The sequence below is a fragment of the Protopterus annectens genome, chromosome 11.part0, assembly GCF_019279795.1.
Source record: "Protopterus annectens isolate FY-2018-M chromosome 11.part0, PAN1.0, whole genome shotgun sequence".
In the NCBI taxonomy this organism is placed as follows: domain Eukaryota; kingdom Metazoa; phylum Chordata; order Ceratodontiformes; family Protopteridae; genus Protopterus; species Protopterus annectens.
In genome coordinates this window covers 1,562,661,025-1,562,684,697 of record NC_056745.1, presented here as the reverse complement: position 1 = coordinate 1,562,684,697, position 23,673 = coordinate 1,562,661,025, and the positions used below count along the sequence as shown (strand labels likewise).

At 42.4% G+C, this 23,673-nt stretch overlaps 1 protein-coding gene across 7 annotated transcripts in view; it reads right to left on the bottom strand.

Moving 5' to 3' along the window:
• The window catches only part of NRF1 (nuclear respiratory factor 1), an 840,475-nt gene that overhangs the window by 423,093 nt on the left and 393,709 nt on the right, over positions 1 to 23,673 (bottom strand). For all 7 annotated transcript variants that reach the window (XM_044088840.1, XM_044088845.1, XM_044088844.1 and 4 more), the window contains exons 6-8: positions 18,267 to 18,425; positions 8,188 to 8,379; positions 357 to 458 (exon numbers count right to left, since the gene is read on the bottom strand). In XM_044088840.1, coding sequence (XP_043944775.1) covers positions 357 to 458; positions 8,188 to 8,379; positions 18,267 to 18,425 — 453 coding nt within the window. The remainder of the gene's footprint in view (positions 1 to 356; positions 459 to 8,187; positions 8,380 to 18,266; positions 18,426 to 23,673) is intronic.

Genomic DNA, 23,673 nt, shown 5'->3' with positions numbered 1-23,673 from the left:
AAAAAGAAAAAAATGGTGACTTCATAGCAAGAAGCAATTGGTTTTCACACTACGAGTTATATTTCTCAAGTAAAGAATGACAAATGCTCAGAAGCAAAACATGTTTTTACTTCTAACATGCAAAATCTGTAAAGTCTGTCTGGATTGAACAGGACTGACTTGGACAACTTGTATGTGTGGTGAGCTTCAGTGAGGCCCTTAGTGTAACTGACTTCTACAATGTTGTATACCATATAAACTTTATTTCTTACCTGCCTATAACCTTTATTTCTTACCTTCCCGTTTTCTAATATTTAAAGATAGTAAATGTACATGGTTATTATTTTAACACAAATAATCATCAATCTACCCCTTACCTCTCCGTCTGTCACAGTAGAGTAGTTGACTTGTGCAACAGTGACTGTAGTAGGTAGTTCAGAGGCATCAGCCAGTGTAGCAACGGTAGCACCTGTTCCCACCTAAACACAGAAGGACATCAAAATTAGCAAACATACAATCAAAGGTGGGAAAACACAACACAGAAGTGGATAGAGACATTGACCATTAATGCTGAATTCTTCCTGTTCATATGAACATTTTTGTTAAAATCACCAAAAGATTTAATTTTGGTTAAAATAATCACTTATTACTAACACAGATTTTACTCCACTCTACATTTTTGGTTCAGATTTATTTGTAATGACTTTCTGTAGATTTTAGTTCTGTCGTTGTTAAAGGTCCCAATCAAAATGATTATGTGAGGAACTGAAGATCAGAAATGAAAGTGGGACTTTCACATCAAATGCGATGACTATTTCGCACTCTTCCACATTCTCCAGCTATGCTGGCCAGAAACATTGTGCAATCAAAGGGGGTCTTCAAAAAAGGTCACTTCTGTATCTTCAGCAAAATTCTCAAAGTGTACCAGGCATGGCAGTGCACAATGTTGGCAGCTGCAGCTTGTTTCACCACCTGCTGAATTATGAGCAAACTGCATGGTGAGGTTAGCTGCCAGTTCAGATGCCAAATTTATCTTCAGGTGGCCATATGGCACATCATCTAGTTACATTCATGGCTCATCAGTAAGTACTCGCCAAAACCGGACTGCATGTGATACATAATTGACTGCCCTTAAAATGAAAGCGGATGCATGGACACACTTCCTGAAACTGCCAATCACTCTTGAAACTTTAGTCAGTAGATGGGTAACAGGGTTCTGTGGAGTGGGAGTCTTTCGTCTCTGGCACAATAGAGGCGGCCTTGGGAATTTCCACCCTACATCTCCAAGTCCTTGAAGAGCAAAAGATCTTGTCTGATCTTCCCAGGATAAGTACCTTAATATCAGGGTTTTCCCCATATTGACTGCAATACCAGCTGTACTATTTTGTCAACTGGGAAACTGTCCAGGAAAATGAGTGGGAACACCAGAAGGCATCCTTCAGTAGATGCTGATGAGAGGATGGTGATTTTGTGAACCATCCTGCCTTTTGCCAAATAATTTAGAATATCTCACCAAACTTGGAATCACTGGGGGGGATGGAAGTGAACCATCATCCTCATCAATGTTTCGTATGGGAGAGAGGATCCTGAGAGAAGCCTGCTTGATACCCCTTGCATTCATGCTTCCTTCCTCGTCTCAGGAAGGACTCCTCCAAGGAGAAGGAAGCTGAACACATTCTAGATCAGTTACAAATATCCTACAAGGATCTATACCTGTCCCTCTGCCTTGAGCAGGAAAAGGGAGGGAGGATGCAACTAGACCTGACCAAGATGCAGAGACAGCTAGATTTGACCAAGATACTGAGAATATATTCTAGGTAAGCATCAAGGAGGTCAAAGTGAGGCATCAAGGTGGTCAGCAAACTACACCTGCTGAGGTGGACAGGGTCAAAATCCTTCTGTCATGGCAAAAGACCATTGGGGCTGAGGCCAGTAACAAGGGGCCTGAGCTTCATGGCCAAAGTCAAGTTGTGACAGCTAGGGTGCTGACCTTGAGGGACAGAAGGCTGATCCTAGTGAACCTAGTGCTGGGGTTAACAGGTCGCTCCTAATGACACTAATGCCCCAAGTCCAACAATGACCCAGACACTGAAGGCAATAGTGTCAACACCTGGGCCATCAATGGTGTTACCCAACGGCATTCCACCTGCTGACACATCCGCCATTAACAACATTAGGGCATGTGGCTAAAAGCCTGAACTCAGGGTGACTAGAGCTGGCAAAGGGGCCAACAAGAAATGTGCAGCTGCTGGGAAACTTGATATCAGAGGCTCTAGCCAACTCAATATCAAAACAGTGAGAGAAAAACCTCAGCCCAAAATTTGTTGAGCAATTCCAGGAATAACTTGTACTACTACCGCCACCACCTTGCTGTAGTCAATTTCTAGGACACTAACGCAACCAAATGTCTTGGAGAAAGACAGTATAGCAGAAGAAAAATGTTATGGACATCCAGCAAGACAGCCTAGAAGACAAAATGTTATGGACCTCCATGTCCAATGGATATGCGCACTTTCCTCCCACTTTTCTCAGAAGGCAGCTCTAACAACACAGATACAGGAATACTGTACAAGTGGAGAGGCATATTTCCTTGTCTTGGGTATTCAAACTCCTCTTTTACCAGGCTCAATATGGGGGCTGTTGAGCATCTGCACTCTAGGCCAAGGCCCAAAATGATGGACAGAGGGGCACTTTTTTTGCATTCTGTCAAATAAAATCTGCTCTTTGTTTTTTCTTCCCAGTAAAAAAAAAAGAGTTGAAGGATTTACACATCTCAAATCAGCCAAATACAACCTGTTTTTCCTGCCCTCCACTACAAAATAGTTGAAAGAATCACATGTTGCAATAAGCATTAAACTATACTGCCCCAAGACAGACCAAGCACAAGTATTTGCAATGAGGAGGAATTATGTTATCAGACTTGCATCCCTTAAAAGCTTTTGACTCTGCCTTCCATAACAGAGTTGCAACAAGTAGCTTAAATTGCCATAAGTAAACATGCAAACTGTCAAAAAGGGGAAAAAAAAAAATCAAACAACCACTGCTCAGGAAAGATAACTACAGATGCCTAAAACTCCCAAAAGGAGCTCTAAAGTCAAACTTAGAAACTTGCATCAAAGAACACAGTCTAAAGAAAAGCAAAAAATTACAACTTTGCTGAAAAAACCTAGCAACACCAAACTAAAGCCCTAATATCCATGATGTGCCATGCATGTCAAGATGGAGACAGGAAAAGTGAGGTTACACAAAGAATTTAGCTAAAAAAATATAGAACATGCTGACTTTTTGCGGTTGATAACTAGAGAAATGTACTCAGGATACCCTTCAGCAACAGAAACTGGTAAATGCATGCAGTAAAAAAGATTTACATTATTTTTATTTATTTATTTGACATTTGTTGACTGGGTTAGTCCAACTAAGCTGTCGCCCTTTTTCAGAGGAGGCCCAAGGCACATATAAGAAGCATAACAAAGTATTCAACAAGTTAGAACATTGATTAAAAATTTACAACTACTAATATAAAAACACCTAGGTTATATACAGACTTACACAAAGTTTAAAATAATACCGTCACTAATGATGTAGCTACTTGGTTTCTAGGTTACATACAAACTTATACAAGCTGACACAAGTATGCTATCACAGTCACTAAAGTTATCCAACATACTGTCAATAAGAACAGCCTGGATACTTATTATGGGACCAAGTGTTTTGGTATATTGGCAAGTAGAAGGGCATTAATGCCCACGCTGGAAATATTTGTATGTATGCATGTATGTATGTATGTACTAAGGATGTAGCTACATGGCAACAAAGAATAAAGCTATTTGACTGGGCAGTTTAATGGAGGTAGTCTAAGCTAGTTAGAAGTGGAATTCAGGGTTATTGTTGTTGAGTACGCGGATGAGAAAGGAGGTGGGAGAAGTAGGCAGCTGAAGCGGTGAGGTGGGAGAAGTAGGCAGGAGACAGCTGAAGAGGTGAGGTGGGAGAGGTAGGTAGGAGACATCTGAAGAGGTGAGGTGGGAGAAGAGGTAGGAGACAGCTGAAGAGGTGAGGTGGGAAAAGTAGGTACGGGACAGCTGAAGAGGTGAGGTGGGAGAAGTAGGTAGGAGACAGCTGAAGAGGTGACGTGGGAGAAGTAGGCAGGAGACAGCTGAAGAGGTGAGGTGGGAGAAGTAGGCAGGAGACAGCTGAAGAGGTGAGGTGGGAGAAGTAGGCAGGAGACAGATGAAGAGGCAAGGTAGTTGGTTAAGGAGGATGTCTGCAGTGGCAGGTCCAGATGCTTTTTAGATAGTTCTTGGTAGCGGTTTTGAATTGTTTTGGTTGCTTAATATAGCTAACATCCAGTGGAAGTTTGTTCCAAGAGAAGGCAGGGGAGTAGCTGTAAAGATTTTGTCTTAGTTTGCTTTTTGGTTTGTCGATTTGAAGTAAATTTTGGTCTGCGCTTCCAAAAATCCAAATATTTGGCCCACTGTCATATCTTAATTGAGTGCAACAGTCACAGTGAAAAATACATTCAAGGAGGAACTGGTCTGACAATGCATTATGGATGTGGCAGGGGTCAGCAGGCTGGCAATGTTTAAAGGAAGGCCTGTTGGCTTTAATCCTGTCAGTCAAAGAGAATGCATCTGCTCACTTCAGATATACAAAACTTCACAAAGCAGATGGAAACACACTACTAGAGTAGAAAAGTCTTGAGACTTCTGTAAGATCATTAGTTGGAAGATTCAGATATGATAAACAAATGTTACCGACATCATACTGTATTCTTCATATTGCTGATGGAACTCTGCTAAGGGCAAGGTCGCACATAGTTCACCTTCCACAACGTTTTCTTTCCATACAAAAAAAGAACATACTGACAAGATGCCCCAACAATCAGTACTTTGTAAGGGGTGCAAAATCATGGAACAAAGATAATATTAGCATGCAACTGAAAGTCATTTGCTAGTGATCACTCAAGCTCGTGTCACAGCTGCCCAGTATAAACACTTGAGTTTTAACTGCTCATGTTACTGTTCAGAGAGACATATGTAAGAAAGGGGTTATTGTTCGTGTCGGCTTACTAGATGTGGTCCAATCACACAGCCTCCTGGAGAGAGAGAGAAAAAACAAGGCAGCCTTCACAATGCAGTCATTAACTGCTCTTACTTTAAGATGCAATGACCTTGGAGTGGGAATAAAAGCAAGCAGCCCCGTGAGTAATGCTGCATTTGCCTGTACTGCTCATGAGCTTGGACACCTGTGTTGCAAGTATGCAAGTAATTGAGTTCATGCAATACTATTTTTTTTTTTTAATCCAAGCTCAGGTGAGTTCAGTATGTTGAAACCTCAGCACGAAGTAAGAAAACAGAGGAACCAAACACGAACAGCAAGCTACTGCAAAAACAAAGCACATCACTGGAACACTTCTTGCTTGTATCTGCAAAGAGCTCCTCTAAAGAGTTGCTGACAACAAAATCTGCAGCCTTAAACAGCTGAAGAAATTTATCTGGGAGGGCTAGACAGCAAGAGTCAAGAGGAATAAGCTTATTCTTCCAGCAGAACCAGAGCTGAAGGGGTATTTCAGAGCAACACAGTTAAGGCTCCTATACATAGCACAAGCAGAAAACTATAACTCAAAGTGAAACGAGATGATGATGATGGTGAAATTGGGGGAAGCTCAAGTACTACAGAGAGACTGAGATTCTGGATGCAAATCTTTAAGGAGAACAACAAAATCATACAGAATATTATATTCATAAAGTAGCAGAAGGCCTTCTAAGAACTAAGCCAACACTGGACTGGAGAAAGGAGATTCTGCCAATAGGAATGACTGCAATTAGGGATACAGATAATAGGCAAGAGGGAGCGGTAATGTATTGGAGAAAACTGGCAAAGGAACCAAGGTACTGGGAGCAAATAACTAGAGAGAGAGAGAGAAAGGTAATAGAATGGGAAGATGCCAAGGACTTATATGGACTGCTGGCTAAAGATTGCCTTCCATATCAAGGATTGATATCAGAGTATACGCAAACAGAAAGAAATAGGGGAGTCCTAAACGAAAGATCAGTACTGGTATTGTTTTAAGCAGAATCTAGAACAGAAGTTGCCATTAAGAAAGGAATAATTAGTAGAGCATATAAAATGCTGCATGATAATTATAAGAATCAATCAGAGGGGTTAGGGAGGACTGGAAAGTAAGACTAGATAAGCAATTCACAAAGAAACAATGGGGGGTACATGTATGGCTCCCAAACATGCAACAAAATCTAGAAGATTTAGGATCTTTGCCTGGAAGTGTTTACATAGGTATTTTTATACCCCAAGCAGACTTCAAATTTTTTCCTCAGGCAGACAGTAAATGTGGGAGGTGTGATGGGGCAGGAAGAGGTAACTGGGAACATATTTTCTGGGAGTTTAATGAATTGTAGGGTTTAGAGATTCCCTGCAGACTGCTCTGTCAGAGAAGCTGGGTAAGCAAGTTGGAGTGACTAGGGAAATTATTTTTTTGAGCTACGATACAAACTCAGAACTGCCTAGACATAGTAAGGCCTTGCCAAGTCTAATTATGATGGCTGCCAAAAAAGCAATTACTAGAAAATGGAAATCAAACTCTAAACCAACTTTACTAGAAGTGATATAGTAACAGAGTTAAAACAACTGAACTGGGATCTTTATATAAGGGTTGGAGCAAATCACAGAGGAAAAAATGGGAACTGTAGCATCAATACTTGCAGAGGAGTAGCAAGGTTTAAAAGAAGGCAGGATTTGAATGAGCTATGTAATGGCTGACGAACAATGACTGGATATGTTAAAAGTAATGTATAATGTTTGCAGCTACAGGTGTGTCACACGGTTTGGAATGCATAATGTTTGTAGCTACAGTTGTGTCACTATGGTTTATTGTCATTTATATAAATGTAACATGGTCTACGTCATACATGAAAAAAACACATGGTTCAAAAAAAAAAAAAAACCTGCAGCCTTGTTTCAAAGATATTTTTTTTGTTAAATCAGGCACAAAATAGCAAATGGAGACTAAGGAAGTCAAACTGAGGAATAACAGATGAAATTCATATGCCATTCATAGCCTTAACCCTTTTCACAAAACTGCCACTCTCTCCTCAAAAGACTTGTTAAAGTCATAGATTTTGGTTTTATTTACTGATTTTTGTTTTATCGATGTATTTATTTTGAGCAGCATGTGAACTTTCCTGGAGCTCACTGATATTTGTTAAGACTAATAGAACACCTCTGAGAAGGATGCAATGATTAAACTCAACAAAGTACATCTGTGAGTATGATGGACAACCTAGATGTCCCTCATTTGGTGATAAACTTGATGAATTATCTAACAGAAGTCACATGACCACAACTGAAAATTAATCTAATAAAAATATGACAAAGCCAGCCTGATTTTAACATTTTCACAAATGGCAAAAAGAGAAGGGACCTGCCTCCTGCATATTTTACTAAGACATGCAACAGGAACATTTCCAAAAAGGTGTCCATTAGGAATCCTTTGTTGTTATGGCTCAAGTAACAAGGGGTTCAAAACCCAGAAGATCCTAGACCAATCAAGGATCTTCAGCAGAACAGTTGAAGTGTTCTGCTTGTCCTACAAGCCTTTCAAAAAAGAGAAATGTGCAAGTGCCACAGAACAGTAATGTACCTGGATATGGTTATGAATGAGGTGACCATGACCCAGGCAAAGCTGGAAAGGAGCCTCAAAATTATTTTATGTCAAAACATTTTTCTTCTCCAAAACACTGTTGACTGCATGACGAAACTTCTTATAAACAAAACTTAGCCTGGAGTTAGCATGAAGAATTAAGGCTATAAACTGCTAAGCTACTTTCTGTAGTACAGGGTTTGATTCCCTCAGCCTTTATTTGCCAGCTGTTTGACCCTGGGAAAGTCACTTAACCAAGCAAGTTCTCTGCAGTAGCTGGGAATGTGGGCTAGCTCCTTAATGGTTTCCTTGAATGTGTGCCTAAATAACTACCTATGAAGAGATGCAAATGCACAGTATAACCTCTACAGAGTAGCAAAAAGGGGTGCTTAGAATCATAATGTTAATACAGAAGTTCAAGCAGGATATGTGCTTTTCATAGCCGAAGGAAAAAATCTGCAGCACAGATAAACTCAGTAGCTCAAATCAGCTGACAAATTTCTTTAACAGATGAAGTAGTCTGCAACTGAGCAATATGTAAAGATTCAACTTACCTGTATAAGAGAGACAGTGCCATCAGGGTTGCTGATGGTCTGTACTACTGTTTGTGAAGGTACCAGATGGGCAATGCTGTGGGTTGTTTGCTGTGGAGTTTGCTGATCCTCAAATGCATACAACAGATCTTCACGACCATGCTGTTTGTAACAGTTCTTAACAATTGTCCGCAATGCTTGTGTCCACGAAACCTAAGTAAGGAAATCAAGTTTTGAATCTGATTAGTCTTCTTCCTACTTAATTTAACGTTATATCATACGAAAGTCGTCTACATTTTCAAAGGCATATTAAAAAGCATTCAGACACAACATGACTTCATTTACATGAACTACATCTAGCCAGTCAACTCTCAAAAAAGTGATTTTGGGCATCTGTTTATGCAGTCTGTGGTCCACTGTTCAGAAGCCAACCTGGACTACCAGGGTATCTGTTAGGGAGCAAGACTTGAGCACCATTGGCCAACAACAAAATAAATAAAAACTACACCCATTTTCTACATATTCAATGTGCTACAGATGAACTGCATCCCAAGGAGAAAACACTCAGTGCTTTCCTGCTTTACTGCATACGGCACATATACCTCCCTTGAAAGGCATACTAAATTAATACTTGTACTTTACTATGGACCTCAAAAATGAGTTTCACTAGCACTTCCAAAATGGCTTATAATAGTTTCCGTTTTGCATAGCTCAGGAATGCCTTCTGTGACCATGCACTTTTACACAGCACAAACAGTCAAAAAAGAAATTCCAGCATAATTTGTAAGCAAAGTCAAAAACAAGATTATGCCACTTTAAACTGTTAATTAAAATCCAGATTTCTATGTTTACAAACAAAATGTAAATTATCCATTTTGGAGATGAATGCAAAGAAAAGATTGTTCCATTTAACCATGTAGTTAGAACACAGTGTTCCCTAGACAATTCTGCCTTGTTGAGAGGGGACAGGCTATCATTAGAAGCAGAAAATTGTGGAAATAGGGATGATCTTCTTTCATAAGTGTATTTTGTGCCCCAAAGGAGGAAAAATACTGGGTTATGTTAGGTCCTCAACACAAAAACAACCAAAGCAGTGCAAAACAGTAGATAAAACAGTCTATAGAAATATGGACTACTACCAAACTACATGGCAGACAAAATCAAGAAAACTCACGAAACCACATCTCTGAAAAATTCAAGTCAAATATGATCACCAAAGCTGAAAAGCAGTCTACTATATCTAAAGTAAAGCAACAAAAAGGAAGCATCTCTTCTTGGGTTACTTATGTAATACTTTTTCTGAACCATCCTGCAACTTTGTTAAAACACCACAATGTGTACCAGGGCATTACAAGGGTAGGTATATTACACGGTTGAACAGCTACAACAAACAAACTGGGTGTATATAATCCATGCAGGAATGACTTCAAATACAAAGCATGTTCCTTAAAAAGGAATATGGCACATTCCTGGGAAAAAGTCATGCATTAAAATATTTCTAAGGAATACAGTTTTGCAGAAGGTGCAGAGATGCCCTACCCAATATAACATAATTTTTATCACTTATCTTACTGAGGGCATATACATATGTATATAGTGTCTGTCTTATCAACTGAACCAGCCTACTTTTTTAGGACTTGTGTGTAAATTTTATAGTACGAGTGTGTTCAAGTATTGCTTATAAAGTACATTCTCTACATTTCTCATTTTTTGGCATGTTTTGTGTGACTTTCTAATTAATAGTTCAAATGTCTTTTGTAAATATCATTGTCCTTATGTATTGGTTGTTTATCTTGTGGAGCTTTTCTCCCCGGGCCTCTACTGAAAATGGACATATATCCAGTTGGACTAGCCCGGTCAACAAATGTAAAATAAATAAAAATAAATATATTGAATTTTTATTAGACAGTAGAGCAGTGCACCAATTACTGTTGCCACTTCAACGGGCTTGCTGGGAGTGCATTTTGCACAGGGCCTGCATATCTCCCCTGTTTCTGTATAGGTTTTATCTGGTGCTCCGGTTTCCTTACATATCCTAAAGAAAGTACAGTTGTGTACACATACCATAAATGTAGATGTTCGAGTGTATTCACTGTTCCAGTCATCACACTTGGGTTATCTCCCTGCAGGTAGCCCTCAGTCGGCCCGAATACCAGAGTCTTGGGATTTCTGCGTCGGATGCTGTCGCCTCATTCATGACGTCAGGTCATCAGGGGTATAAAACATGCAGTTGATGCCATTACATCAGTTTTTCTTGCCCCAGATGTCAGGAGCCCCCAAAACAGGAAGCAATCAAATGGTGTGGAACACCTCCAGTAAAAAGTAAATACCATTTCCATAAGATATGGCCAAAAAAGAGGATAGGTAGAAAGTATAGAAAGACACGGGGCTGGAGAGAGGGTAACCAGGACTGCAACAGTGAATACGCTCGAACAGCTACATTTATGGTAAGTGTACACAACTGTACTATGTTCTTCGTGTTTCACTGTTGCAGTCATCACACTTGGGTTGATTCCCAAAGCTGAGGAAGGGTGGAGGCAGTCAAGTAGTAGTAGGGCTGGCTAGCAGGCCTTGTAAGACTGCTGTGGCAAATCCAGCTATGGATTTGGAAAAGATAGGTAAGTGGTAATGATTGGTGAAGGTGTGTACAGAACTTCAGGTTGCAGCTTCCAGGATGTCCCTGGTAGGGACTCCCCTGAGATAAGCTGTAGAGGTTGAGGTAGCCCTAGTGGAATGAGGCCTGATCCCCTGTGGGGTAGGTTTTCCATGGTGTTTGTAGCAGAAATGGATGCAGTGTGCTATCCATTTAGAAATTGTTTGTTTCGAAATGGCCTTGCCCTCTGACCCTGTAGCAAAGCTGGCCAGCAGCTGGTCAGATTTTCTGAAAGGTTTAGTCCTGTCAAGGTAGAACCCGAGCTGTATGTGCACGTCCAAGGAGTGCAGGATCCTTTCCCCTTTATTCTTAGGATTAGGGGAAAGGGTTGGCAAATGGATGGATTGGTTTAAAGTCACACTGGATACCACCTTGGGCATAAAAGATGGGTTAGTCTTGAGGGAAACCCTGTCCGCATGGAAGATAATGAAGGGTTCCACAGCCATAAGGGCTTGTAACTCAGACACTCTTCTTGCTGAAGTGATGGCTAGCAGTAAGGCTGTTTTCCAAGAGAGGAATTTTAACTCTGCTGTAGCAGCAGGCTCAAAAAGGGGAAGCATGAGCTTCTCTAGTACAAAGTTAAGGTCCCAGTCAGGAGTGGGAGCTCTTCCTCGGGGGTCTTAAACTGTTAGCTCCTCTCAGGAACTGTTTGATCAGAGGGTGAGAGAAGAGGGGTAGCTCAGTATTATAATGAGCTGAGATGGTAGAGGCATCAATCTTAATTGATGAGAAGGAGAGGCCCTTGTGGAGCAGCTCTGCTAGATAATCTAGGATTTGAGGCAAGGAGGGCATGGCTGTGTCCTTCCCTTGAGACTGGCTCCAAGAACACTATCTATTCCACTTTTCTGAATAGGATTTCCTAGTACTGGGCCTCCTGGCCTCAAGGATAACATCAGACACCGGTTTGCTGAGGGCTGCTGATGATGTATTCAGGGAATAAGCCAGTCTGCCAGGTTCAGGGTTTGCAGCTGAGGATGCAAAATCTGTCCCTCCTACTGGACAGCAGAGAGGGGGTCTGCTGTAGGTGCCAGGGTGGCACTGCTGTCAGACTGCGTAGGAGTGGGTACCAGTGCTGGTGTGGCCAGTCTGGTGCAATAAGGATTTGTCCTTGGCCTGTCCTGTTTGATCTTGAGGAGTACCTTTGAAAGGAGGGGCAGAGGGGAAAAGGCATACATTGAGAGGTTTTCCCATGTGAAGGATAGGGAATCCACTTTCCAAGCTTGGCTGTGGGGAATTCTGGTGAAAAATTTGTTTAGTTGATGGTTTTGGGGGGACGCAAAGAGGTCCACCTCTGGTGTCCCCCACCTGTGTATTAGAAGTCTGAATGAGTTTGGTTCCATTTTCCACTCTTGTGGGTACATCAGATTTCTGCTTAAGTCGTCTGCCAGTGAATTTTGTTTGCTTGGCAGGAATTGAACTTGCAGGTGCACTTGGTTGCTTAAGGCTGTGTTCTAGTGTCATGGCTAACCTGCAGAGTGGGTAGGAGTGAGTTCCCCCCTGCTTGTTTATGTACCACATAACTGTGGTGTTGTCTTGTCTTTATCAGGAGTTGTCCTAGCAGGATAAGGTATCTGACAGCTGTCAGTGCATTCTGTACAGCTAAAATTTCTTTTTGATTGATATGCAGGTGAATTTGTCCTGGGCCCCATTTGCCTTGAATGCATTTGCCTGCCATGTGAGCCCCCCATGCATAGTCTGATGCGTCTGTTGTCAGAGCTTGGACAGCAGGGAGTTGTGAGAAAGGGAGTCCCTTGTTATGGTTGCAAGCCTCTGCCCACCAAAGGAGCTCTGTCCTTAGGCAAGGAATGATAGGAATCACTGCTTCCAGGTCCTAGGAATGTTGACACCCTTTAAGTACCATTGGAGTTTCCTCATATGCAGTCTTGCACATGGAATCAGTAGAATACATGAGACCATGAACCCTAGGGCTTGCAGTATTTTTCTTGCAGATAGCTGGGTTTGGGTGGCCAGTCATTTAAAATAAGTTGTCAAATAAACCTGCTTTTCTGGAGTGAGGAATGCCATCTGGGAAGTTGTATTCAAGCATGTTCCCAGGAATACAATCTTTTGGCTAGGTACCAGATGTGATTTCTTTTCGTTGATGGTATACCCCAGAGAACTTAGGAGTCTCTTTACAAAGGTCAGGTGCTGAAGTAGCAATTCCTGACTGTCTGCCTGCATCAGGCAATCATCCAAGTATGGGTAAATTTGAATATTTATCTGCCTGCAGTAAGCAACGGCTGGAGCCAGGCACTTTGTGAATACCCTGTTCGCAATAGATAAGCCAAAGGGAAGTCCAGATAACTGATGGTGCATAGAGAGCCTGCCCTGAAACGTAGACATTTCCTGCAAGATTCCCTTATGGGGATGTGCAGATAAGCTTCTTTTAAATCTAGGGTGACTAGCCAGGAGTCCTTGGCTAATATAGGAAGGAGCTGCTGGAGTGTAAGCATTTTGAATTTTGGTACCACCAGGAAGGTGTTTAGGGTTGACAGATCCAGAATAGGGCTCCAAGAGTTCTCTTTCCTGGGCAGCAGGAACAGCCTGGAGTAGAAACCCTGTCCCCTTTGCTCTGTTGCTAACAATCACACCTTTGCTCTGTTGGCAAAGGTTGAATAGCCCTGATACTGAGAAAAGAAAGTACTTGCTTTTGGGCCTCTGTCCACTGGTTTGGAGGAAGGTCTGGCAATCCGCTTGGGGTTGGCAGAGAGTGGAAATAGAATCTGTATCCCTGGGATACAATGTTTAAGACCCATCGGTCCCGAGTAATATACTCCCCAGTTTTTTGCATGCAGGGCGAGTTTTCCTCCTAGGGGTGCAAGTACTTGGTCATGGCTGGGAAGGGTTAAGGACAAGTCATTGTGAACTTTTTCCATAGGGGGGTGGCTTACCACTCCCAGTTTTTGAGGAGGGAGCACTCTATTGTTTAGATCTGTGCATACCCTGAGACTGCAGTCTTCGTAGTCTATTGCCCCTGGGTTTGGGCTGAGAAGGTCTGGAAGGGACTGGAAAGAACCAATTTCTTTGAAGGCCAATGCCTACTGAATCTAGGTGGCTGTACCTGTAAGAAATCTTTAACAGTTTGCATGGATTTAGCTTTTTCTTCCATCTTTTTAAAAACTTCTTCTGCTTTAGAGCCAAACAAACAGTCTTGGTTTAATAGAGCATCAAGTAATTTTGCCTTGACATGGTCTGGCAAGATTTGTTCCTTCAGCCAAGCATGCCTTTGCAGAACAGACCCAGTGACAGCAGCCCTGCAAAATGCTTCTAAGGCATCAAAACCACACTGCAAAATATGTTTACCAACTTGGTTTGCAGAATGCATTAAGTCTTGTAAGTCCTTATTTTCTGCACAATCAGGAATCAACATTTTTTGTTTAATTAGATCAATATGCTGCTGGTACTTCAACATGCAAAACTGGCAATTTAAAGCCCTGATGGCAAGAGTTCCAAAGGTATATACTTTCTTACCCAATCTGTCTAGAGCCCTGGAATCCCTGTCCGAAGGGGTAGGGTTTTTGGCTGTAGAAGCCTTAATACCTTTAGGTCCCTGGGAAATGGTCACTGGATCCACAGTGGGATTTTTAAAGAGAAATTTGTGAGAGTCAGGTACTCTGTAGTATCTGTCAGGCTTTCTAGGAGCAGGTGGCAAAGTATCAGGGGTAAGGTTGGATTCCATGAAGACATTGTCTACAACATCCAGGACAGTAGTAAAGCTAGAGGCCTATGCTGAGACAAGTCTAAAAATTCCCTGAATCTCTTTTTGGACTGCGGGTAGTCCTGGCATTCCCAGCGGAAATGCTCTTAGGGTATGCAAGGTTTCACCGAAAGATATGCCCTCGGGGGGGTTGAGGAAATTGACTCCTCTGGATCAGCGTCCTTATAGGTAGATAAGGGTATGTCCTGGTAATCACAGGGGTCAGAGTCATCAGACTCATGGTCTGAAGAATCTGAAGGAAACCCAATTCTTTGTCTTTTAGAGGGGGAAGGCTGGCTTCCCCTAATTAAAGTAATATGGTCTTCAGCCATTCTAAGCATTTGTTTCTGTGGCATGAGAGCTTAAGAATGTGCTTTGGCCGTCAGTTTCTTAGGCGTTGTGCGAACTCTGGGTCTGAGAAATTCGGTAGATTTAGTCATTAAAGAAGTAGTCGGTTTAAATATGAACATCAGAAGGTCTGAATACACCCTCAGAAGCCAGTGCCTGCACAGCGGCTCTGGACCCATCCAAGGTAGAGACATCCACAGGTTCCTTAGTCGAAGAAGCATCTCGCGGCATACCAGACTCCAAATTGGTCTCAGTAGAGGCCTGGGAATCTGCAGAAGTGGGTAACAGGGGCTGTGAAAGCACCTCACTGAGTATCGGCAGACTGACTTACTAGCTTAACGGAAGCATCGTCGGCAGTTTTGGGCCTATGCGGTCTGTCTCTATCTTTGCGTTTTTTCGGAAGGTCGGTAGTCAGTTGGCTTACAGACGCCATTTCAGAATACGGAGAACAAGAGCAAAAGAATTGAGACAAAAAACAGCCCGATGATAAATAGTTCAGGCGTTGAACAAGGCACAAAAATCGACAGGGTGGGACATCGTGGTCTGCACCTAAACAGGTGATGCAGTAAGAATGAAAATCTCTGTGAGGTATTTGCTTTCCACAGGCAAGACAATTGTTAACTTTTTCGGACATCAGTTAGAGCAAGAAAAAAAGATCCCCAACAGGGTACTTAGCTTTAGAAGATTTCAGGTTTGAAGCTCGAAAACCAAAAATTTCAGTTAGCTGCCGACCGGCACTTTCGAACTGCTTCTGCTTCGGGCTCACACGTGGCAAGAAAAACTGATGTAATGGCGTCGGCTGCATGTTTTATACTCCTGACATCATGGATGAGACGACAGCATCTGAAGCGGAAATCCCAAGACTCTGGTATTCGGGCTGACTGAGGGCTGCCTGCAGGCAGATAACCCAAGTGTGATGACTGCAACAGTGAAACATGAAGAACATCTACTGTAAGTGAACTGGTGAGCCAATAAAATGTCATATATGTGTGTATGTGTGTGTGTGTGTGTGTGTGTGTGTGTGTGTGTGTGTGTGTGTGTGTGCGCACGAGAGAGAGAGTGCTCCGTGATGGGCTGCTGCCCCATTCAGACAGAACTTCTGAATCTTGCAACCACTCCATCATAACCCAATACTGGTGATTAAGTGGGTAATGAGAGCATGAATGCCTGACTGAATGAATGTGAGCATTTACAGACGCATAACTCTCTGAGAAAAGAAAACTATGACTTGGAAGAAACGTCTATAATGGTCATTAAAATAACAGATACATCAGGTGTTCTGCCAGGACATCCTCTAACACTGGATTACTATGCTTTCTACACAAATTCAGCTATTTTTCACTGACGGTCTTGTGTTTGGTTGGTGGTGGGGGTACATAACCCTCAATGGTGCACGCTGTAACATCAGACAGTCTTATATTATGACAGCCTAGCTCCTGAGCCAACTGGTTCAACAACTAAAAAACTCCCTGTGAAATGAGAAAACCCACCACCTGCACTACTAAAAGGTTATGCCAATATACCTGCCTGCCCAACTCAGAAGTCGAACAGCAGCTACTAGATGGGAAAAATATCCAGGCAAGGAGGGACAGTGGGAGGGTATGTGAGAACTACTGGAGAGGGTCTTATTACGATAACTATACCTTACACTCCACTGATTAACAGTATATCAAACAAGCTTTCACATCAAAGTCCATTCCCATCAAGCACGGAGTCACAGTCCAAGGAATGATGATCGGTAAAGGTGCAGTGTGAAAAAATTATCAACTGGCCAAAACACAAACAACAAAAATGCAGTTGTTCTTGAAGCACACACTAGAAGCAGCCATTCCCTTAGTGGGAGGGTATTTGACAGCAGCACTTTTCAATCAGCAGCTCATTGCCTGTTAGCAAAAGAACATGCTAGCAAGAATCCAGCTGGACTTTACTTGGCAACTACTAAACCACTTCACAGTATGAAAATGGTGAAAAGTTGTTCAGTCTTCCTGAATTCATGCAACTGCTTCAGGCAGAACTTGAGTTGATGGTGCACAGCCATCATGTAACATATCACCATTCTCTCTTAGATTCTGCTCCTGTATAGAAAAAAGAAATTGAATGGACAGATTTAAGGAAGACTGCAACACCACTTTCTGAAGAAAACATTTTGTCCCAAGGGGAAAAGTCCTATCCAGGACTAGCAATCTCCCCTACACCCACAATGTCAGGAATGGCACCAGCTCCACTGTAATCCTGAAAACAAGTTTTTGACAATATAAAAGTGTTCTGACTCTTCCAAATTATGGATGCAATTACCTGGTATTGTCCCTATGGCTTGCCACCCAAGTTTTCCAACAGCCCTCTTGGAGATGGAATAGAGTAGGTCTACATACTATTAAACTCTTTCTCTGGACAGAAAAAACAGTAGAAGCCACATATGGACAGAGTAGAAGCCACATATGGACAGAGATTCTGGAAAACCTACATTAGGGTTAGTGCTTATTCAACACAGCTATGGTTGTAAAAATACTCAGACCCTTTCAACTAATCGATCTAGTTTCCTGGACCCATTCCTAAGACTCATCACCTCACCTTTAACACACTAACGTGCCCTCTAGGGATTGGTCACAAGCCCTTAATAACTTGTTAGTGCCAAGGTAATGTACAGTCCACTATAGTGTTATGGAACACCCTAAACTAACGAACCCTGCATGCACAAGCTTCCTTATAAATTCCACTCCCTTCTCTGTGATATATGCCAATCTAAGGCTTACACAAAAGGCATGCAACAAAGGGGTACTACTGTAGCGCCTGCAGTCCTCACTTCTCAATGTAAGACTGTTATTGGCTGTTCAATACCACCCCCTAGCTAACCCTTGAATTTTAAATATCACTTGTTGAACCCAGGTCATCAACAGCTCAGAATGGAACAAAACCCATAAAGTAGAAGGTCACTGTTCTTTAGAATACTGTAAGACGCTGAACTGCCTGAACTCAACAAATGAGATAAAAAATTTGAAGGAATTTAAGGCTGAAGATGAACTACAATGGACAGACTGTTATGTTAGTACCACCAGCAGACTAAAACAAATGCCCCAAGACAAACAGAGCACAGAGTTATACACAATATGAGGGGAAAGTAATAACTACAGGAAGACATACGGTTTAAAAATTAGAAGAAAACTACAAAACAGAACTACAACCAAAATTCCAAAATACCAATCCTAAAGAAAATTCTAGAAAACCTTGACTATATGAAGTGTACAGGTTTAATATAATGCGGATATGCCAGAAAACACATGATATATTTGGTGTGAAAATTATTCCGAAACATTGGTGCCTAAGCTGTCAAATGCATTGGATTCAACAGAACTTTAATTTGTAACACAGTTTTGGGGGATACACAACTAGCATCTGCCTTACCCTTTGTTTCTGTTCTTCTGTGCGTACATCACTCCGAACATTTGCCCATGGAATGTCCTCAGGCCACCATATTGGTTTGCAGCTCTCCTTTCCCCAACCTGGCTTTCCTCTGCCTGTAGAATACTTCAACATTTCTGGAATGAAGGCTCTCAGCTGTGCCTAAAAATAAATTATGTTAAATGCATTTATCTTCGATGTGCAATAAAATTGCAAAGATGCACAGCTAGTTCTAACGATTCATCTCCAAAAGGATGAACAAAGCTGACATTACTATACAGTTAACTTGACTGAAGAACACTACAGCAAGCAAACAAGCAAAGCTCCATCTACATAAAGTCCACTCCCAACAAGCACTATCAACATCAAGCTTTTTGAATCGTAGCAATATTTTATATATAAATATTTACATTTATAAAAAGCACCACAAATGTACAGCAGGAGAAGCTGTACACGGAACATTGCGCAAACACTCTTGAAAAACTCAGCTTACCACACTATTTTAGTGAAATAAGATATTTTTTATACTGCATTTGCTTATTTGTTTACCAGGAAAGTCCAACTGAGCAGTGAGTGACCTTTTTCAGCAGGGGCCTGGGGAAGAAAAGCTTTGCATAAAAAGTTAATTATAATATAAATTTTAAACACTGGAAAAGTATGCTGTTAAAGAAATAAGTATCATTTTTCTGCATTTTCTTGCTGCCTTTAGATACTTCCACCTAAAACGACGAATTTTTAGAGTTTCTGTGATTTAAAAAGCTTGTTTCAACTACATATTGTACTTATTTTACTGCCTGCACTTTAACAAAGTTGTTTTTGTGTTTAAATTACCTGTTTAACTGTTGTAGGTGACACACTCAAGTGTGATGGCCATTTCTGTGCATTTAAAGTGTTTTTTGGATTGTATCTGCTTTATTTTCTGAAAAAAAAAAAAAAAAAAAAACAACTTTTTTTCCCGCCTTTCTAAGCTAGTACAGTCCAGTTTTCAGGTTAGTGCTGAATTCAGGTCTGTGTTACAAGTTTCTGTGTTTGCCCATACCTTACTTGGATAGAAGGAAGTGTCTCTGTTCACCTGTTAGAGAGGGGAGCTTTGAGCAGCATATCTGTCCCTGGAGGAGTGGTTTCTGCCCAGAAATTAATAGTTTATTGGCCATTTTGGGCAAATTTATCTTTTTATTTCCCTGCAATAAAACCCACACTTGTGTGGTTTTGCACACTGGGTAGCTATAACTATTCCCGGCTCCACAAAGTCTACTCTGAAATTTTTCCCTTGGAACTAGACAAACTTTCGACTTAAGCACTCAAACCATTCACTTCTCGACCCAACACTTGCTCAAAACTCATAGCAAGCACTAATAAACCTCAACACTAGACCCCCTAATACTGTAGAGAAGGACAAGGCTCTCTATTCGACCTTACCGGCCAATCGGTAAAACAGTTCACTGTACCTATCCAGGCATGTCCAAAGGTCATTTTCAGGTGTACGCTCCGGTCCAACTGGTGAATCTGGCATTTTGAGGCAAAGTTACAACTGCCTCATATAAACAGACAACCCGCTCCTCCAACCACCAAACACTAATACATACGAGTGATGCAATTATACAGCCAAACTGGAGGCTAAGCTCTCTCAACCCAAGACTGGACCAGACAGGTCAAGCGGAGAAGGGAACTACTTGCATCAAACCACCAGTCTCACATAGACCCATGAAACCAGCACTGACAAACACACAAACAAATGAAAACATATTCGGAGGCTCTAAATAAAAATCTGCAAAAGGAACAGAGACCTCCAAAGCGGACACCCAAGCAACCTCCACCCCCCCAACACAGACCATGAAACACATGCTTCACAAAACCAGTGTGGCACGCAATCACAGCCCTTAAGGCAAAATAACATACCCAACATAATAGTAATAGGTGACTCTGACGTCCCACTCACTAGGCTGAACAAGGAGAAGGTTACTGTTAGCTGCCTGTCAGGTGAAAGGATCCGCCACATAACACAAGCACTCAGATCACTCCAGAACAAGTACAAATACGACTCTCATTTTCCATGTTGGTGTGAATGACCTGAGCCATACCTCCTACATGAAAAGAGACATGGAAGAGCTCTCTGATCACGTAGCCCAGGTCGGTATGACCCTGACCTTGAGTAGCATCCTGCCCTCACCAAGAATGATGCCATGGTAATAAAATTATCAATTTCAACAATTGGCTAAGCTTCTGGTGTCATTCGAAGGGGATCCAGTGTCTGTCAGCCTGGGATGACATTCTCTGCTTCGCTAGAGACTGCTTGCACCTGGCACCCTTAGGATGGCTTGCACATGTCACCCTTAGGCTTTCGAATACTGGCCAAGGCTCTTGCCACCCCCATAGTGCCTTTTTTAGGCAAGGCTCAAAAGACAAACCCACCGCCATAAATAGCATAAGTAACAAAAAACTGAGGGTAATGCTGCTCAATGCCAGAAGTCTAAACCTCAAAATGCACGCACTCGAGGCACTCCTCAGTATGGAGAAAATAGATATATGTGCAGTAACAGATACCTGGTTTAAGGCTCCAGAGAGCACTCCAGCACTACCAGGCTATAACTCATACCATACATTTCGGCCACAAAATCCGGACCGAAATAGAAAAGGCGGGGGCGTATCCATATTCATCAAGGATACCCACACCTCCAGGTTAGTGGCACAGCATGATGCTTCAGAGATCATCCACGTGCAACTAACGGGCAAAACTGCAATTCAAATTGTAGCTTGCTACAGATCATCCACCGTGGCCCAGGACTCCCATTCCGCATTTCTGGAAACAGTGGGAAGCATAAAGGTCCTACCAAACACCCTGATATTGGGTGATTTCAATTACCCAAACATTAACTGGGAGAACTACTCAAGTAATAACTCCCTTGCCCAAAATTTCCTAGAATTTAAAACTCCAATGCCCTTGATCAACTGGTCAACACCCCCACCAGAGGTGACAACATACTGGACCTGGTCATCACCAACTTGGGCGACTGGTGTTCCACACTGGAGGTCAACCCCTCGCTGGTTAGATCTGACCATAAACTAATCACTCTGGATATCCACATTCCAGCCCCACCCCCAGTCAAAGAAACCACCGTGAAAAACTTTTCAAAAGCAAACTTCACGTTACTTAAGACCGAGGTGGAAAGTTTCAAAGCCCCTATGCTAAAGGATAACGCTGTCCAAGCTGCAAAATCCTTTACTAATGCACTTACATTAAGGCACCTACAAGAAAACATGGATTGTGCTATCCCAAGCAAAACCAAGACTCGCTCCTCCAAGAAAAGGAAACCAGTCTGGTGGACCCCTGCCATAAACAAGCTATACAATGGAAGGAGGAAACTAGTACAGAAAAGAGTAAAATCCCAAGAAGGGAAGACATCCTTGATCAGTATCACCAAGAAACTACGATCCCTCAAAAAATCATCCAAGGCTATCTTTGAAAGAAAAATTGCCAAGGACTGCAAAGATAACCACAAGGCATTCTTTAGCTAGCATTCTTTAGCTATGTCAAGAATTTAAGTGGCAATTCTCAGATTTGCACAGAGCTAGTGCAGAATGGCACAAAATACACTGAACCGACCGATATTGCCAACATCCTGGCAGACAGGTTCAGTGCAAGCTTCACACCCCTCTCACCCCCAAAAGGGCCCATAACCATACCAGAAGAATGTAGTGCCCCTGAAATCACAGACACTCAGGTTAAAACAGCCCTCTCCAAAGCCAAAAACACAGCATCAATGAGACCGGACGGTGTCCCAGGCTGTGTCCTACACAAGCTCAAAGATGAACTAACCCCTCACCTAAACACACTGTTCAAACTCAGCCTCTCCACAGGCTACGTGCCCATAGAGTGGCGCACAGCAACGGTTATTCTGCTCCACAAAGGTGGAGCCACAACAGACCCAGAGAACTATCGCACTATAAGCCTGACTAGCTTGGTCGGCAAGGCTACAGAGTGCATCATCATGGATCTCATTAACAGAGACATTGGGAACCTCCAAACACTGGACCCTACCCAGTTTGGCTTTGTTAAGGGCAGATCATGCCTGCTAAACCTGGTGGACTGACAGTTACCAAGGCTATAGACAAGGGAAAGGTGGTCCACACAGCCTACCTAGACCTCGCAAAGGCCTTCGACACCATTCCCCATTCTGGTATTATAGACACCTCACCAGCCTGAATGTCACGAGATGGGTTGCCAACTGGCTCACTGACAGAACCCACATGGTAAGAGTTGCGGGAGCTAGGTCTAACTCTAAACCGATTACAAGTGGCGTTCCCCAGGGCTCAGTCCTAGGACCCCTCCTGTTCGGCATACATTTCTCTGAGGTACAGGCAAGCACAGGTCGTCTATGGCTGACCAAGCTCACAGACTGCAAACTAGGGGCTATAATTGACTCTCTGGCTGACACAGACATCCTCCAAAAGAGTCTCACTGAGATAGATACCTGGTGTCAAAACCATGGCCTCAAGCTAAATGCCAAAAAGTGCATAGTCATCCCCTTTGGAAAAAAAGTACCCACAAACTACCACATAGGTGGTAGCCCCCTAAATACAGAAGACGTAATAAGGGATCTGGGGACCCAAGTAGATAGTAATCTCTCCTTTGATAATCACATTGCCAAAGTGATTAGAAAATCCTTCTATGTGGCCCACCTAATCACAAAAGGGTTTGTATCCAGATCAAAAGAGGTCATTGTGCCCCTGTACGCATCACTCATCAGACCCATCATGGAGTACAATGCCCCATTTTGGATGTACATTACAAGACACCTGCAACAGCTGGAAAGACCACAGAAGTACCTCACCAAGAGGGGATCACTGGCCTCAAACAGATGCCTTATGCAGCACGACTGAAGAAACTCCAGCTGTACTCAGTTGCATACCGTCTACTCAGAGGTGATCTATATGCCTGACATACAAGGCCATGTCCAAACCAGAATTGATGGACATGCTCCACCTAAAGAAAACCATATCCCCTCGAGCCACATGCTCTAGGGATCTAAACCTCACCACAACAATAAATAGGACATGCTGGAGGGATAGATTCCTGTCCCAAAGACTTCCCATGCTTTGGAACAAGATTCCAGTCTACATTAGGCAGAGCTCCTCGCTAACACTCTTCAAGAGAAACCTTAACGAGTGGATGGGAAATAGAAAGTTTACCCCGGGGATAACTTCAATGGCTCTGCTGGACAGAGGCACAGGGAACTAATCTAAGGGGGCGGCAAAAGCCAACACAATTCTGGCTAGACTTATAAATGCCTTCAGGCAGATAGCCTAGTACCTACCTACAAACCTAACATAAGGATAATACAGGTTAGCAAAAAGAACATAAGATAATAAAGCAGTCATTTTGAAGGAGGAAAAATCACACTAGAAATGA